We start from the raw sequence: 18094 nt of genomic DNA, 5'->3' as shown, positions 1-18094 counted from the left end.
TAAACTTTTCACATAATTGCTCAATATTTAAACTAAGATCTCTATACATTAATTCTGGTTCCAAATCTGTATTCATTGATAAGGTGGTCAATGGCTTTGCTTTAACAATCGTCCTTTTTAGAGTATTCTGGTTGTGTTGTGAAAAATTAGAAAGAGACCGAACCAACAGCTTTAAATCATCCGAATCTTTCAATTGTTGTCGAACAGTCAAGGATAAACCAATATTTCTTGTTCCCAAATCCATTCCCAACAAGGGATACGGAGTAAATTTTGTTGCTTGACGCTGCTGTTGATGAATACTCTTTAAATAATACAAAAATTCATTGTATGATTTTGTGATGAGCAATTGTGATGATCGATTAGTAATAGTCATATCTAAATTCCAAAAATTATATTTCCAAATTATTAAATATTCAATATAAATTCCAAATGAATTATTTTCTTCTCGAATGATGATGATTATTATGTATTCCTACTATTATTGACTCATAGAAATAAGTTGTTCCAAGTATTTAATTTGAGAACGTGCTTCCGAAAGTGCTCGTTTACCCAACTCAACGTCCTTGTTATGTTTGTACGGGTCGATGAATTGTCTGACTTGCTGACGAACCTCTCTTCTTGTATCGGCTCTTTGTATTTGTTGTGTTTGTCTCAATGTTTGACGATATAATTTTAAACTTTGTGCACGAAGGATAAAGTAGGAGAGGGGAAGGTCTTCAATAATTCTACGAGATGTGTTGGCGCCTTTTGTTATCATTCAAAATTTTTTATTTAATTAAATTGTTTAAAATGTTTGTTGGTTGTGTAAAATATTAATGGGTTGACTCTATGGTGGAATCCGTTCTTGTTGATTCTTATGGTACAATTTGAATGATAATAATTCATCTTTACACCCACTTGACCACGCCCTTATCTGTATTGTTTTGACTTGTGGAGGGAGTTCTACTGTACTTGTTACTGCACAAATTTAAATACCAATCAATTGTGGAATGGTTGTAGGTGGTTTTTTGTAAGTGTCTTACTCCAGAGTAGGGAATGAATGATTCTTCGAGTGGTGCATTGTGTTCTCTTGGTGTAGCTATGGTCTTTTTCTTATTTAAATTATTGGAGGAAATCTTCTTCTTTGGAGGGGTTGGTTGGGGAGTTTCAATTGGACTTTGAGGTGATGGAATGTTATGGATAGGACTGTATTGGTCATAAATCATTGGTGAGAATGGAATTAATGCCTCTATAGGTACTTGTTCTCTTGCTGGAGTGTGAGGCTCATCATGGTTCAGTGTGTTTTCTTTGGCTATTTGATCTTCCTCTTGAGGAATAAAGTTTGGAATATTGATTGGCTCAATATCAACCACTGACGAAGAACAAGCTCTTAAAATGGTTTCAGTTGTAAAGTTCAAATCTCTTATGATATCTTGGAAACCAATGTTATCCAAATCTCTGGATATCATTGGAGATTCATTTTCATAGAACGATTCCTCTTGTTTTTCATCATCCTTATTGAGGATAGTTTCTTCTGTTTCAAGCTTTGATTCTTCATTAATGGCAGGTGATATTTCATTGGAGTCAAAGTTGAACTCTTCAAATGATTGTACAGTGAGTGGTTCTTCTCTCTTTTCATATTGATCTGTTGTTTCTTGTGATTCTTCATTGAAAACTTGATTTGGTTGTTCTTCTTGAATATTAACTGGATCATGAAAAACATTAAGATTCTGATTCATCATATTTACCACACGAGGAGAAGTCTCTTCTACACTTAGTTCTTCCATTGATTCAACCTGTTCAAATGGTTCAACTGGAGAGGAAGGAGATGCAAACTCAATTTCTCTCACTTTCGGTTTAATGTATTCAAAAATGAGAGGTTTGTCCTCAATCACCTCTGGAACTGTCTCAACAACTTTTGGTTCCTCTTTTTGTTCGTTTTTTGGTATCTTATTTTCTGTTTTCTGTACTGATTCTCGTTGCTTCTTGGGTCCTGTAAATCGTGACTGTCTTGAATCGAGATGTTGCCTTTGAGGTTTATCCTTCTTGAGTTCTTCCTCTTTGTTAGGGGATGGATCTTCATCTATTTCATATACATGTCTATTTTCCATATTGCTTGGTAAAATTTCAGTTGATTTTGCATAGTACTCATTATTCTGATCTGGATTTACTTTTGGAGTTTTCACAACATTTGCTTTTAATCTCCTATTCTTGAGTGGAGTCGATCTTTGAATTGTTTCATGAAGGTGAGGGAAGAATTTTGTTGAGATATCATCATGATCCTTATCCAAAAGTTTCTTATTCTTTTTTGATTCAAAAACTTCATAATTTCTATACTCGGAAGAGTAATTAGGAAATTCATTAATTGGTTTTGAAATTGTCATCATTGGAATATCATCATCAAAATCAGAAGTAAACAGAGATGAAGAAGATGGCTCTTCCTTCTTTGCAGTGGCTTTTTGCTGCCTCTTAATCATGTCGGAAAAGTTTTCTCTCGTCCCTTGCTTGGTTTCATAGGAAAACATTGGTAAGGCTTCTTTTAAAAGTCGTGTACTCTCCTCAATAACATCATCCAAGTTATCCTCTAAAGACTTTTTAATTTTCGTGAGGAAACGAGCAGTGTCCGGGGTTGTTTGTTTTGTTGGTGAATTTTCTCTTTCAGCTTTAGCCTTTCCAAGTAATTCATTAACTTCATCCAAATATTTGTTCTCTCGTGGTGATATGTACTTTTCTGATCCGGAAGAAGAGATTTCATCATCATTGATTATTACCTCCTCTACAATTTCTCCAAATTCCCTTCTCCTTATATTCTTCTTTTGTTGTTGATAAGGTTTTCTATTACTCCCCACTTTGGTATCAAGGTTGTGCAGCTGAATCAGCTCCTCATCCTCTCCTAAATACTTTTTATATAACATCATATCGTCCTCATCATCAATAGAGGGAATCGATAGAGTGTCAATACTTGCCAACTCATCAAACCGATGACTCATGGCTTTTTTTTTGATGATGAAGAATTAAGGCGCTCAATTTTACTGTTTCATAAACGATTACTTTAACGAAGTTTGCCATCTTGCTATTTGGGACCATTTGGAATATTTCCATTGATTGTTATTATACTATTGATTCGAAATTAAAAGTGAAATTGGTAAAATTAAACTGTTAAAATTATATTAAGTGTGTAATTGGGTGTTAAATTACTCCTTAATAACACATTCGTCCGTGGTATTCTACATTCTTATATTTGTGTTGGAGTTGTGGCCAGTGGACAAGAAATCTATCTGCAAGGAGATACATTATCTTACCTGAGGCTGACAATGATTCTACTCTACAAACACTTTCAATAAAGATGATTTTTACATGTTTAATACCCAAAAACTGAATTGAAACATGTATTCCACATAATTTCAATTAATTAATATCAATAGTCAAAATATTGGAAATTAAAGAAAAACTCACTCTTGTAAGATAAGCAGATAAACAAACTGGAATACACGTTCCTGGTCCATTTACAATAATCTAAACATTAATAATTCCTTAATAAATTTCAAAACACATCCAACAATGAAACCTACCAAATCAGGATTAATATTTACATTCGTAATCACAGTAGTATAAAACAAGGCTTTCAAAGTTGTAAATATAGAAGTAAAATAAGACTGATGTACCTCTCTACTTCTCGGAATGTAATGGAAAGAAAGAGGTTCAAAATCAGTCTTATCCTTCAATAAATTCCTAACAAACTTCTCACTCGTAGAATCAGTATCAGCCAATACAAATTCCAACTTGTATCGTTTCGGATCAAGAGTTTGAATAACATCCATCATTTCTCCCGTATGACCTCCTGAACCCAAAACAACAAGAGTTTTAATTATTGATGATGGTGATGATAATTTCTTGTTTGATTTATCCAATTTAAAACTTCCTTCTTTAATCCTCTTCGGAAGGATCATAAAAAGTCGAGCGAGACATAAAATCAGTGCAATTCCCAAGCCAATTAACCAAAACATTTTTTTTTAAATAATAATTGAAATAATTTAAACAAACACGTGTTTTCATAAAAGGAAAGTATCTTTTAAATTGTTATGAAAATTATTATATTTAATTGTATTAAAAATTGTAAAGATTTCTCAGGTGTTGATATTTACATAGATGAACTTTAAACTTTACAAAAAAAATGACAGAATTGGACAGAGCCATTTGTATGGACATTGGTTTCGGCAACATTCGTGCAGGATTTGTTTGCAGGGATGCTCCACGGGCTGTCTTTCCTCCCTATATTGGCAGACCAAAAATAAAGGGAATGATCATTCCTGGCATGAAGAATGTTTTTGTGGGTGATGAAGCCGTCATTAAGAAGGCCATTCTCAAACTTTCCAAACCAATGGATCGTGATGTGATTACAAATTGGGATGATATGGAAATTTTATTTGAACATGTGTTTTTTAATGAGCTTAGGGTTGAGCCTGAGAATCAGGGAATAATTTTGGGAGAAGGTTGTTTTAATCCGAAACAAAATAGGAGAAAGTTGGCTGAGATGTTATTTGAAAAATTTAAAGTTCCACTTATGAATAGTTGTCCGAATGCATTGCTGGTATTGATTTCGTCTGGAAGATCGAGTGGAGTTGTTTTGGATTGTGGAGAGGGAACATCTAGTTCAGTACCTATTTATGAGGGATGTATTATTCGAAATGGAGTAAGAAGAATGGATTTAGCGGGCAATGAGCTAACAGACCACATGGATAAACTGTTAAAAGATAGTGGTAATACTTTCAGAGATCGAAGTTTAGTCACAGATATTAAGGAAAAAACATGTCGTGTTGCATTGGATTTTGAAAGAGAATTGAATGAGGAATGTTCTGGGAAAAATTATGAGCTACCTGATGGAAATAATCTGTGCATTAGAAGTGAATGCATCAAGTGCCCAGAAATAATGTTTCAACCATCAATGATTGGAATGGATTTGGATGGCGTTCACAAAATGGTAATTGACTCGATTAATTCGAATACTGATGCCAAAATGAAAAACAAGTTTTTTGAGAATATAATATTGAGTGGAGGAAGTACAATGTTTGATGGATTTTCAGAGAGAATTTTGAAGGAATTGAATCAATTAGCTTTTGATAATAAGGTTAAAGTTGTTGCACCTCCAGAAAGAAAATATTCAGCTTGGATTGGTGCTAATATCTTAGGATCCCTTTCAACTTTTGAATCCACCTGGATTAGAAGTGAAGAGTATGCTGAATATGGAAGTGGAATTATCAACAGAAAGACATGCTATTGAAATTCGAATCAAACCTCAGAAGTGACAAAAAAAAAGAAGTTAATGCATTATTGAGCTTTGCGAATTTAATTAGTAATGAAAAGAAAAAAATAAAATAACATTGTCTCCCCCTGGTGGGCTCGAACCACCGACCTGCAGATTAACAGTCTGACGCTCTACCGACTGAGCTAAGGGGGATCACGGGAAATATCTTTTAACATTTACTTCGTATTTAACTATGGGCCAGGCTAGCAGTGGTTAAGCAGAAGTAATTTTAATTATGTTTATATTAAAAGCAACCAATTTTTTTTCTTTGAAAATTGGACATACATTGTAACAAAAACTAATTGTCGACCCAAAACTAGATAAAAAAAAATGCACCCAAGTTCCCATCCAGTTTTTAATCAAGAATTGATAGTAGAGAAAATCCTCTCCTTTTCCAATGTGAGTGATTGGTTGAGAAATGAACCACCTCTGATTAGTAGAACATTTTCTGCAGTATTCTCTTCCGAATATTTTGCAAGACTTTACATGGCCAATGTTTTCAAGCTTTCTAATGAACAAGTTGGTCTTTTGGATCAAATGGTTGGTATTGGAGGAAAGGTTTCACACAAGTTGAAAAATTATGAATCAATGCAGGCAATTTTTAAAGAGTTCATCAGTAATAGTTTAATTCCAAAGAGAAATTTGACAAGTGTAATTTCCAAGTTTTGTGCAAATGACACCTTGCCATATGTTAAGGAAATTGAAGAAACCATTTCCAGAATATCTATGGCCTTTGAAATTCACGAAAAACTATTTTCACACTATTATAATTGTGACTTGATTATTAATGATGGTGGCACTATTTATGAGATTAAAGATGTCTCACAATTCTGGAAAGGAGGTGAATGCAAGCAAATCATTGTCCACTCAATCAAGCAGTTAAAACCTGAATTAAATGCAAAGATAGGAGGTTTTGAAATTGAGGCCACTGTCTATATGGGATTTGGTTATCCCTTGAAATTTTCATTTACCGGTATTTACAATCAAATCCAAGGAATAACTCACTTTGATGAGAGAGTTTTTGCATTTGACAATTTTATTTTCTATGCAGAGGACGGTTATGTAGAGGGAACGAGTGCGGACACGTTTGAAATTATGAATCACTTTATTAGTGTAGAACAAGATCAAATACCACCAGAATTGAATACTGAGAGAGTTTACAATACTTTGTGTTATCATTGGTATTGGCCATTTTTGCATGGAAAATCAAAGATGACCAACAAATTTAAGGAGTGGATGAAGGAAATGGATTTTGATGATCCAATCATTTATGTCGATTCCTACATGAGAGAATCTGTTTCAAATTCAGCTAATAAGCGTAAACTCGCAGAGTCATCACAAGCTAAGAGTGGTGCAAAGAAGAGTAAGCATTGAGGATTATGAAATTTATGTAATTACGCAATGCGCAATAACTCAGCTTTTGATAATAAGATTACTTTAAATTCTTGCCTACTGAAATATTATCCTTTTTAAATATCACAATCAATCCACTATGAATTTTAGTATTTGTTCTGTATTTATCTTGATTTTGACGTGTTTTGAAAAAGTGTAACTTGTTACCTTTATTCTCTGTAACCACCATGGATTAAATATGTTCTTGGGAATAGTTTACGTAACTGTTTTTCTGGCCACCTAGTTCTGTACCAATTTTGAATAAATTCATGGAATATCATTCTATTCCACACGTGCTTTGTGAGTTGGAAATTGTCATAGGTGAGTAAAAATTCATATGGATCCATATCAAAGACGTGAGCATGATCTCTAATCATTTTCATATAATATCTGAATGAGGCATCTGTGGTGTAGAGAGCATTACCATTCACGTGGAATCTATTAATCAAAGCCCAGACTTTTCCTCCTCCTCTGAACTGTGATCCAATAACCCAAAAATCTGGCTTGACTATTTCGTAATGTTTGAGTATTGAAGTAACATGTTCCAACCAGAATGGCCTCAATGCCTTGACATCAGGTTCCAAATAAAGAAAGTGTGAATATGTCGTATAAAAGTCTGCATTATCTACCAACATGCCAAAAAATTGATTGGTTGGACCGAATGGATACTTGTCATGTTTTTCCTCATTCAAATGAGCATACAAGAATCTTACTTGTCTGAAACATTTTGTTACAGATTTCTTTTTTGAAAGTGATTCAATTAAAGTGTTTTCAATACCTTGATTCACGTCCTTATTCATATAAAAAATCAAATCAAAAGTTTTCCTCAGATCCTTCTTATTACCACATGGAGCATATTGTGGCTCGTTCCACTCAATAAGATTTCCCAATATTTTTCCGAGTTGATTTTCTAAAAATGGTATTACTACAGCTACTGCTTTTTCGTCTAGTAATTGCACATTTTGTATTTGATTCTCACTTGAGATGTAATCTATTGGGAAGTATTCAGAGCTGCAATGAGATCCTGCCTTTTTCATTATGTCCATCAACTTGCAATTCTCACCCTTGTATTGACAAGTAAGTGTATCAACAAGGATATCGTACTTGTTACTGCCATGTACAAATCCAATTACAGAATCAGTACAAGATCCATCCTGAGCCATTGATATTGCTGATTTTGTGAGTTGGACATATCCTTGAGAGTTGAGAATATTTTCCAAATCGTCCAAATTTTCACGAAGTTGAATCCTCGGATCCAAATATAAAACAGAATGATAATTCTGCAATAATAAATAGAGTATAAGTGTCTTGATTTCTAAATTCTTCTTCATTTGTTCGGGCAGTTCATATGTAGAAACCTTGACAACTTGAACATTTCTCCACTTGCTTGCAATCTTTACTTGATCTTCACTCATTCCTACATTACAAATAATTACTTTCCTATAATCTTGAGATGTCAAGGCACTCCAAATCATCCAATAAACTGACTCGGCATCAGTTGCAAAGTTAGAAACTTGATCATGAATAAGTCCACTCTTTGGAAAGTTTGGAGATTTCTGCACCGTTGCATCCACATTATAAGTCTCAATCTTCCTCTCATAAAAATTATGCACCGAATTAATCAAGTTTTCCACGAATTTAAAATCATTTTCCGATTCAACAATGGTCATCAATTGTGGTATTCCACTAGCGGCCGGAAATTGTGCCCTCTCCATCACATTTTCCAAATATTTACTAATTTCCTCCGGTAATTGTTTATTGCCATCCTGCAATGATTCCGAATCAAACAAAATACTCCTCGAATAACTCGTCGTTAATTCTTGCAATAATTTATATCTCGGTGGAGGGGGAGGAGATGTCCTAAGAACCTCCTGCACATGCTTATTCTGTAACAATACAAAATAGGTGAAGGGAATCAAGAAGAGGGCCAATCCAAACACGAGAAAGATTACAACCTTGGCTCTGCTTATTCTCATATTTTTTTTTTTAGTTTTTTGTTTTTCGAAAGAAGCAGAAAGAAGAGGAATTGGAAGAAGTTAAATTCGAATAATTTTGTAGAGTATTAGAAAGTTCGTTTGATGGAAGTTTTCAAAGTGTTTTTTTGTTTTTCGACAAGCAATTTTATGAACATTTTCCATATTTGAAACGGTGAGAGAATTGAGAATCATGTGATTTGAATTCGGTTGTGGTTCACATTCTAATAGAAATATTCTAATTTTGTAAAGAATTAATTTGATATTGGAATTGAAATTAATTGTAAGAATTTAATTATGTAAATATATTAAATTTAATTTGAAAAAAAAATGACAGATCAACAACATGCAATTATCATTTCGGATAGTATTCCTGAGGTGGTAGAAGTTCTTGATTCACAAATGAGTGCCTGTGCAACACCATCATCGACAGTGCCAACCATTGGAGACAATTTATCACTACAATTAAATAGTAATATATTTGATGATGATGATGATGGTGTAAATGATAAGGAAGTTCCGATACAAGTGGAGAAAACTCAATCACTGATTAATATTGATGATGAGGAGGAGGACTTGATAACACCAATTAGTGCTCTTGTTGTTAGTAATAATAATAATCATCATCAGTGATCGTGATAATAATAATGAGGAGGAAAAAGAAATTAATAATCATAATAACAATAATGATGGAAATGATCGAGTGGAAGAAAATAATGTGGAAAAGGAATCACCAACAAGACAAGATTTGGAAGAATCGATAGTAGAGGATGTGATTATGATTGATGATTCACAGAGTCAACAGGAAGATACTGGGTTTGAGAGTGATGAAGAAGAAGAGGAGGAGGAAGAGGAATCTGTTCAACCAAGTATTATTCCCGATAAAACAATTTCAACTTGTACAGTAAATTTAGAAGAAGAAGGAGAAGAGGAAGAACAACCATCATCATTCTCTGCAACAACGGAAATGGTCAACTTGTTGGCAAACAAGACACCAACACTAGCAATTACACCAAGTGCAGAAAAAGCACCTATTAGAACATTTAGAAAAAACTCTGCTTCGGAAAATACTAGCTCTAGCTCTGAAAAGGAATCAACTATTTCAATATCTTTCACAAATGTTTCGCACAATTTAATTGACAAGATTCAAAAATTATTAGATGAAGAATATATTAATCATTCAAAGAAGGGAAGAAAAAGGGAAAATGTAACGCTATGCTCTGGTATTATAGAGGCCAATCCTCTCTTTGCCACCGAGAAGATTAATTTCGATGCCAACTATTTGAAAACTTTAAAAATTGATGTAGAAAAACCTAAAATTGAGGACAAACCACCAAACTCTAACAAGATTTGCTATAATTGCCTAGGTGTTGGTCACATTATTCGTGATTGCACTCTCCCAATTGACTATGACCAAATTGAGCTTAATAAGGAAAGTTTCAAATCGAATGATTCAAGATTTTACGAATCAATCGACCCAAGACATACGAGATCTCGTGATAGAAATACTGCTTGGAACAATGCTCTAGATATGGGAGATATGGCCATAAAACTCTCTGAACGAACAAGGAGAAAATTAACCTCACATGAATTGGAATCATACAAGTGTGCCACTCCAGAAAACAAAGTTCATTCCAAGGATATTGGCAAGGTGAGTGATGAATTTCTCTATGGAGGTGCCCTTCCAGCAGATTATTCAGGTAGAAAGGAACAGCTCAATAAGGTATTTACCAAGCTGAAAGAACATAAGGAAGGTGGAAAGAAGAGAAAGCTTGATCAAGCTAATAGTGCCTCTGAGGATGAATATATTCATGTGAATGTCTCTCAAAATTCCTCGAAGAAATTTAAAAAGAATAAGAAATATAAGGGATCTAATAATTATAGTCAATCACAACAAGATAGAGATTACAATAATAATAGTAATAGCAGGAATAATAGAAATAATAATAACTACAATTACAAATCCAATAATAGAAGATATCAAGATAATGATAGATATCAAGACGATGATAGATATGATAAAAGATATAATGACAATAATCGTCACTATCATGAAGATGAGGAAGAGGAATACTCTCAAAGAAGCTACTCGAAGGATCGTAATAATAATAAGAATAAGAAGAATTCAAACAATAAGAAATACTATTCCAACAACAATAGAAGATAAGTAGAAACCTAAGAAAATAAGAAATCTAGGAAATTATATCAATAATATACAAATTTATTTATTATTAATACTATAGTATTCCAAAATCTTAACTGGACAAAATATTTTATAGAAATATCTATAATTGGAATTATTGATGATTTGAATTTATTTCAAAAGAGATCAATTAAGGAACACTTTACATTCGAATATCAATACTTTCCAATTCATCACCTTTTTTCGAAACCTTCAATCTGTTCATTTCACTTCCTAAAATCCTTCCAAAGCAATTCTCAAAATAGAACTTACCTATCTCCCTTACTAGTCAACCAACAACCCACTTCAACAAACTTCTCTCAAAAAGCTGTTGGTAACACTTACATCATCGCTTATCATCAAAGTCCTCCGTTGTAACGCGCACAAAACAACATTTGCCAAGAGCTCCATGCAAAAATCCACAATGCGCTCTATTAGCTTTTTTCCAAACAACGATAAATGCGCCACCAAGTAGATTTATTTGAGAATCTAAAAAAAATGTTGAATTGGATCTGGGGAGGAAAGGAAGAAAAGAAGGAAAGCAGCGGTTTGGGTGGAGGTGCCACTGAAAAGATTGTTTTTGAAGGAGTTACCGTTAAGGAATGTTTGGATGTTATTTCTAATTGTGAAAAGTATACTGAATTGTAAGTGTTTTGATTGTTGAAGTGTGGGTTGTTTACTTTGTTATTTTGGTGTTGATGATGATGATTCATAACATTATATTCTTAACATATTATATTTGTTGTTATTATTATTAATTATATTTCTTGGTGATGAATAACCGGACAATTTTCGTTAATTATTAATATTAATAATATTATTTAACAATGTGATGACTCGTGTAAAATTATAATAATAATCAAAATCTAATTATTACATTATTGACAATATTTAGCATTGAAGGATGTGTGGAAGCTAGAAAGACCAAGGATAATGAAGACGGAACCTTTGATGTTTTCTGGAAGGCTTCAGTTGGTGGTATTATCAACACTGAATATACTCTCAGACTTAGAGTCGATGGTGATAACGGATTTTCATGGGTTGAAACTGATCATGGTCCATTTGCCAAGAATAGAGGTTGTTGGACATTGGTCGATTTGGGTAATGGTAACGTTGAAGCCACATATTCTGTAAATATTGAATTGAACATTTGGGTTCCTGGAATTTTGAGAGACTTTTTGGTTGGAACTGGTCTTCCAAGAACCATGACTGCTTTCAAGAAGAGAATTGAAGGAATGAAGAAGTAATTTTGTTTATATATGAAGAGGACGATTTCACACTCACACCACAAAGGAAATACAGACTTATTGTTTCTATCACCAAAAACCTCTGTATTTCATTCACAATTTCAATTTTTGAAATAAATTTTAAAAAATTCACATAAAAATTATTCTATAGAACAGTTATGGATTGATTCAATAATAATTACTAAATAGTTTACTTCAGATTATTACAATAAAGGAATTATTCATTTAATCAATTCAATATATTTTACATCAACAATAGGTAGTAGAAAATTTATGTGTTTCGTTTCATTCCAACTAAACACTTTAGGCACTGACTTTTTCAAGTCTCATAAAAGTAATACACGATCTCAAATTCTTATAAACAACAATACACGAAGCACCCCAACAGAAAAACACAGCAACTGCTCCAAATAAGAACCAATTCAAATATTCATCAGGGTACTGAGTAACTCCTCCGAGATTTTTCTTATTCGCCATCCACTTGGTAACGTTAAAGATGAAGAGAACAATAAATCCGCCCATCATTCTATGTTGATGGTTGGCATGAAAGGTGGCAGAATTACTTACAAGAAGATAAAGAGGGAGAGGAAGGAAGAAAAGAAAAGACCAACGGCTGGGTGATTGTTGGCGCTTGAACTCATTTTTTGATGTGATTATCGTCTGATGACATTTGATGCATCTATTTGGATTATGGTCGTTTTGCATTTATTGAACTTTGTGCAAAGCGTTGCAATAACATTAATGTTGTTATTGAGATGAATTGTAAAGAATAGTTTAGTCTATTCAATTTGAAAATCTTTCCTTGGTCTTCCTCTTTTCATTTTCTTTGAAATACTTTCTGGTGTTTCAATGATTATTGAAGAAAACTCTTGTGATGTATTAGCTGAGTTGGATGGTGTAGTAATTGGTGAAGGATTATTTGCTGGTGAGAAAGTTTCGAACATGTTAAACGAATTCTCGTATACGAAAGTATTCTCTTGTTGATTCATCTTGGAGTCAATACTCACGTGATGCCAAGTAATTTGACTCGAGTTCAATGTAGAGCTAGGTTTCACCTTCTTGTTCAATTTTAGACTTTGAGCACTCAATGGTCGTTTTCTCTTATTCTTTTTCTTATTCGAAACACGGTTGGAAGAATGTTTTGTTAGGATTGTTCCAACACTAGTTGTTATTTCTGATGGAATTGCATCTGAATCATTAGTTTCTGTTGTTAGTTGTACAATTGTATGAGGTGAAAATGAAAACATGTTATTAGAATCTGTATCTGAAAATGGTCGAAACGATGGCTCCCCATCAGTTTCATTTTGAGACATGCCCACATCACAATTAGAAACGTGCCCATTGGCATTACAAAAAGCGAACAGCTCTTCACAATCCAACTCTAAACTGAAAGGGTTGTCAACTGATTTGGTGGACTCGTTTTTTGAAGAATCCTCAATGAAATTGTCAATTGGTGGCGGTTTGGATTTACATTGGGTTGTTTCAAGGTAACGTTGATAGAGTTTATCACATTCATAGTGAAGAGAAGGTGGATAAAGATTAGTTTCGTTTCGTTTCGAAAGACATTGTTCCTTCCCATGTTGGACAGCAAATTGTGGAATGGAATTGTAACATGTGGTATTGAGGTAATTCGCATGCGAATGTTGCTTGTAAGAGTTTGTTACTTCTTGAGTACTATTCGAAACACATGCAACACATGTCGAAACAGTTTGTGGCTCATGTGGATTATAATTCAAAATCGTGACTAGCTGGGAGAATCCACAACGAATCTCAATGGGAATTAATGTCTGACCAAATTTTGGTTGTGTTCGAAAGGAAACGAAAGCAGGATTCATCTTTTTGTTTTTTTAAGGTTTTTAAAGTGTTGATGCTGACACATGGTTTCTATCTTGTATTTCGGTAGGGTATCCACAACATGGTGAAACATCACTTTAAAGATTCATTAAAGTGAGTGGTCACTTGTCTTTCAAACTTTGATATCTTTTCAAAATATTGCACTAGAATGGAGGCAACACTTTCGTCTATGGATAGTGCATTAGGGTATTCGCTTAACTGAACAATAACTTATCATTTTCAATAGCTACAATCACCCAAATTGGTGACTTCTAACAGCTCAACAACAGCAACGACCTTAAATCATTTCTGATACAGCACACTGGACGATTCTCTCTGTTTGTAATGGAATGAAGCATCCTGTCTGCATCCCTCTCATGATTGCCTTTTTCAAATAAAACGATAGCCATCACCTTAGTGTCAAAAGGAATAAACTGAAATAGTTGTCACTAATCCTAGTTTATTCGAATGATGAAGAGCATTCCAATTATTCCTTTTTTTCAAGTCTTCCAATTGACATCTCACGTGCCATTTCCCAAGCTCTTTCAGAGTGTGAAAAATACTTAAATTTCTGAGTGGCATCCTTTTTATTCCATTCCTTAAGAAAAGAAGGTCCTCCTAAATATATTAAATTGTAGTTACAATAACAATGTAATTCATTTCAAAGTTCAATAACAGAAAGTTATAAGGACAATTTTTCAACATCCAATTAAGAATTATGAAATGGAGAGGAGCAACAAATGAATTTCATGATATTTTCCAAAGATCACCCCAAACAATTATCATCATCATCACAATTAAATCAAATCGTCATCATTTTGACAAATTATAATAAATAAGGAAAATAATGTAACCATTAAAATATTCCAATAATCACATCATCAGCATCAAGATGATTATGACAAAATAATAGGATCAAATGATAATGATGAAACTCTTACCTGGATGTCCCCACAGAAAATCCGAAAAATCGACAACCATGCCATCAATGATGAACCAATAATTGGTTTGGATTTCATCCTCCGATTTGAAAATGTGTTCTTCTCGCGAGGTTTTAGTCGATGTTGGATTTTCAGACATTTTTTAATAATCTCAATTTTCCATTTGGTTATTTTTTTAAATAGAACCATCTATGGCAATGTTGTAATCTTTCAATATATTTCTGTACATTTAAATATTAAATACAATCAATATTACAAAAAGGCAAATAGCCTTCAAAAAAAACACGTATTTTTCAATAGTTTGGCAACGTTCAAAGAATGTATATTCTCTCTTCCTTGAAAATCCTCCTTCCAAGCCTCTTCCATATCAATTTATAAAAATAGTGTATTGACTTGGCAAGAAGAAAACACGTGTTCAACCATACCTAATAGTGAGCCATTTTCGCTCTGGAACATGTTGTATCAAAGCCTTCATCAAAAATGACCCTCAGCAATTTCTTCTTTAAAAAAATTTACTTAACGGCCAATTTTCTTCATCACCCAGAGACTTCTCTCTGAAATTTTTACTACTACAATAATTTGTGCGTGGTGGTACCAGTCGGCAACACTATTTAGTGAAGAAAAGAATTGTAGAAGAATAATTATTATTTGAGATCTACAATGGACAATTATGAAACACTTCTCTCGGGAGGGGATGAAGATTTTGATTTTACATCACTTCTTGGTGAGGATGAACAACAAACAACATCCGATATTCAACAACAACAACAGCCAACAGTGGTAGATGTAAACGCTTTCTATGGCATGCCATCAGACATGGGCACATTTGATTTTTATAATCCGATGTCAGCAGATAATCAAAATCCTTCAGTTACCTTTCCAACCACAACAGGTCCTATTATTCCTGTAATGTTTAACAATAACTATCCAGCTGTGTTACAGAATGCTATGCATCCATCCATGTTCTCGAATGCATTCTTTGGTGCATTCAATACTTCACCTACACAATTCATGACAGGGTCCGTGAGTAGTAATTCATTGTCTCCTACTGGTGGACAAACAACAACAACAGATCAATCATCAACAAGTGGACAATCAAGTGGCACTACAGCAACCAAGAAGAAGGCACCTGCTAGAAAGAAGAAGAAGGTATCATCAGACAGTAAAACTTCCAAGCAAACTTCATCTGGTTCTGAAAGTGATGAGGAAAAGGCAAGAAAAAAATCGAATGCTAATAATGCAAGAAAAAGAGATGCTGAGGAAATTGATGCAGACATGAAAAGATTACTCGCCTTGGAAAATGCAGAAGATTTGACAGAACAACAAAAGGAAGAAAAGAAGAAACTCAGAAATAGATATACAGCCAAGGTCTCCAGAGACAGAAAAAAGAAGGAATTGGAAACATTGAGAGATGAAAATCATGGTCTTCAAAAAAAGCTCGACGAGGCACAAGTTACCATCAAATCACTCAAAGAACAAAACGAAAAACTAGTTCATGAAAATCACTATCTTCAATCTCAATTAGCTGTTGTCTATTCTAGCTATACCATGTCTACAACAGATAATTCTAATCCTGATAATAGAAAGAGAAATACTATCATGAGATCTGCAGTAATAATTTTGGGAATTTTATTTGTTTTTACAATTTTCACCTTCCTCACTGGGTCATTCAACTATAATTCATCATCCAAGACATCCTTTACCTCCTCTTCACAATCACCACAATCTGAACAAAAAACTGCTAGACGTTTGGCTAGAGGTTTATTGTCAATCAATGGGTCAAACTATGAACAAGCTCCTAATTATGTTTCTCGTACAACCCCTCGCAACGTTGAAAGTGTGGGGTCTAAGTCTCTCCCAACACATGCTACCTCCTCTCACTCTGTAAATCAAAACCTCCCTGAGCCAATCTATGTTGAAAATACCATGGAAATGGGTGAATCACTCGAAGAAGATTTCAACCCAGATGGCATGATGAGCTATGATGTCTTTTATCCTTCAAAGCTTAAGAGACACTTCTCTTCCTTCTCCTACCAAAATCCAAAGCAAAATGCTTCAGAAGCATCTCATATCAGAAATTATGACAATTCCACATCTGCTTCTCCAATACCAAATAAGAAGAAGAGTGTAACTTCTCAAAGACACAACAATTCCAAACAAATTTCAGTGCTCACTAGGCCAACCATGCTAAGTAAGAGAATTGAGGAAAAGAAACACAAATATGAAAGGGCAACAGTCTATGTTCCTTCTGAGCATAACATTCCATCTGATAAGCCAGATTTACACATGTTCTGTCCATATCTGTATCCTCTGGTTGCAGGTGTTCCTGATACAGGATATGAATTCAGTACAAAGGACTTTGAGGCCTCTAAGAAATCATCCATGAAGATTCACATTCCAATCCAAATGGTCTGTAACAAGACTAATACAAAGGTCATTAGAATGGCAGAAATTAATGCTGAAAATATCACATTGACCGATGTATTTTATGAATTTAATGGGCCTTCTCTCCCTCCTCGTTCAGTTGTGACCGATTAAATTTTGTAAATAAACCTTAAAAAGCCGAGTTTCTGTACTTTATTGCCATATTCTGAGATAAAGTTTAAAAATTCTTATTTATGTCAAGAGATATTCTCAATTACTGCAATGCTCATTTCCTATTTTTATTACAGAGATTTTCTTCAAATATGCAACCAACACCTTGCATAACTCCAAACAAACCCATTCATGAGTGGAGATAAATGACAAAGATGTAACCAAATGATAATACACAACATATGTGTTACGTGACTGCATTATTCCAATTTCAAAAAAACAAGAAATAGAAAAAAATGGAGATAACAAACAAGCATTGGAAACTTGGCACTCTTTCACGAATTGGAATATTAACGCTTATGATGTTGTGGCTCCAATGCCAGTCAGTCAGGGGAGGTCACGAAAATTTAGCTGAATATCATGACTTTCCAATGAAACCTAATGTTTTTGGGCGATGGAGATTAGTTTCGTCTCATTCCAAGGAAAATGAAACGACTCATTACATTCAAATGGTACTGATTGCTGTTACAGCAAATATATTACACAAGACAATGTTTGGAGTTTCTCTGGATTTTCAATTTAATGGAACATGGTATATTTCGAATAGATGGATGATTGCTTATCAATATTTGGATTCGTTGAATAGTTTCGAGATGAATGCAAGGATGAATATTAGTGGCGAGTCAATTCTATTAAGGGATCAAGAA

The 18094-nt window shown here is 33.9% G+C and overlaps 9 protein-coding genes and 1 non-coding gene across 10 annotated transcripts; 5 read left to right on the top strand and 5 right to left on the bottom strand.

The window, feature by feature from the left end:
• Positions 1 to 887: 887 nt before the first annotated feature.
• On the bottom strand, positions 888 to 2969 carry NAEGRDRAFT_49874 (uncharacterized protein; the record flags this gene model as incomplete). The annotated part of the gene is made up of 1 exon (XM_002676019.1): positions 888 to 2969. One exon carries the CDS (start codon positions 2967 to 2969, stop codon positions 888 to 890), a length of 2082 nt encoding a protein of 693 aa, XP_002676065.1.
• Positions 2970 to 3180: 211 nt separating this feature from the next.
• NAEGRDRAFT_34380 (uncharacterized protein) lies at positions 3181 to 3929 on the bottom strand (the record flags this gene model as incomplete). Its single annotated transcript, XM_002676018.1, has 3 exons — positions 3181 to 3354; positions 3436 to 3495; positions 3552 to 3929. 3 exons carry the CDS (start codon positions 3927 to 3929, stop codon positions 3181 to 3183), a joined length of 612 nt encoding a protein of 203 aa, XP_002676064.1.
• Positions 3930 to 4153: 224 nt separating this feature from the next.
• On the top strand, positions 4154 to 5260 carry NAEGRDRAFT_49873 (uncharacterized protein; the record flags this gene model as incomplete). The annotated part of the gene is made up of 1 exon (XM_002676094.1): positions 4154 to 5260. One exon carries the CDS (start codon positions 4154 to 4156, stop codon positions 5258 to 5260), a length of 1107 nt encoding a protein of 368 aa, XP_002676140.1.
• Positions 5261 to 5364: 104 nt separating this feature from the next.
• On the bottom strand, positions 5365 to 5437 carry NAEGRDRAFT_t375. The gene has a single exon. It is a non-coding gene; the product is annotated as a tRNA-Asn (tRNA).
• Positions 5438 to 5614: 177 nt separating this feature from the next.
• On the top strand, positions 5615 to 6658 carry NAEGRDRAFT_68766 (uncharacterized protein; the record flags this gene model as incomplete). The annotated part of the gene is made up of 1 exon (XM_002676093.1): positions 5615 to 6658. One exon carries the CDS (start codon positions 5615 to 5617, stop codon positions 6656 to 6658), a length of 1044 nt encoding a protein of 347 aa, XP_002676139.1.
• A 188-nt stretch (positions 6659 to 6846) lies between these two features.
• On the bottom strand, positions 6847 to 8652 carry NAEGRDRAFT_68765 (uncharacterized protein; the record flags this gene model as incomplete). Its single annotated transcript, XM_002676017.1, has 1 exon — positions 6847 to 8652. One exon carries the CDS (start codon positions 8650 to 8652, stop codon positions 6847 to 6849), a length of 1806 nt encoding a protein of 601 aa, XP_002676063.1.
• Positions 8653 to 8979: 327 nt separating this feature from the next.
• On the top strand, positions 8980 to 10816 carry NAEGRDRAFT_68764 (uncharacterized protein; the record flags this gene model as incomplete). The annotated part of the gene is made up of 2 exons (XM_002676092.1): positions 8980 to 9252; positions 9305 to 10816. The coding sequence occupies 2 exons, from the start codon at positions 8980 to 8982 to the stop codon at positions 10814 to 10816; spliced, it is 1785 nt and encodes a 594-aa protein (XP_002676138.1).
• Positions 10817 to 11329: 513 nt separating this feature from the next.
• NAEGRDRAFT_68763 (uncharacterized protein) lies at positions 11330 to 12078 on the top strand (the record flags this gene model as incomplete). Its single annotated transcript, XM_002676091.1, has 2 exons — positions 11330 to 11475; positions 11727 to 12078. 2 exons carry the CDS (start codon positions 11330 to 11332, stop codon positions 12076 to 12078), a joined length of 498 nt encoding a protein of 165 aa, XP_002676137.1.
• Positions 12079 to 12857: 779 nt separating this feature from the next.
• On the bottom strand, positions 12858 to 13913 carry NAEGRDRAFT_49869 (uncharacterized protein; the record flags this gene model as incomplete). The annotated part of the gene is made up of 1 exon (XM_002676016.1): positions 12858 to 13913. One exon carries the CDS (start codon positions 13911 to 13913, stop codon positions 12858 to 12860), a length of 1056 nt encoding a protein of 351 aa, XP_002676062.1.
• Positions 13914 to 15378: 1465 nt separating this feature from the next.
• Positions 15379 to 17437, top strand: NAEGRDRAFT_80111 (uncharacterized protein). Its single transcript, XM_002676090.1, has one exon. The coding sequence runs from the start codon at positions 15513 to 15515 to the stop codon at positions 17388 to 17390; it is 1878 nt and encodes a 625-aa protein (XP_002676136.1). The 5' UTR covers positions 15379 to 15512; the 3' UTR covers positions 17391 to 17437.
• Positions 17438 to 18094: the final 657 nt, after the last annotated feature.

The sequence above is a fragment of the Naegleria gruberi genome (genome assembly GCF_000004985.1).
Source record: "Naegleria gruberi genomic scaffold NAEGRscaffold_30, whole genome shotgun sequence".
In the NCBI taxonomy this organism is placed as follows: Eukaryota; Heterolobosea; class Eutetramitea; order Acrasida; family Naegleriidae; genus Naegleria; species Naegleria gruberi.
The sequence above is the reverse complement of the archived record's forward strand: the minus strand, read 5'-3'. Positions and strand labels throughout refer to the sequence as shown.

Excerpts from the sequence above, each read along its gene's own strand:
- NAEGRDRAFT_80111 (XM_002676090.1), top strand. The coding sequence starts at position 15,513 with ATGGACAATTATGAAACACTTCTCTCGGGAGGGGATGAAGATTTTGAT.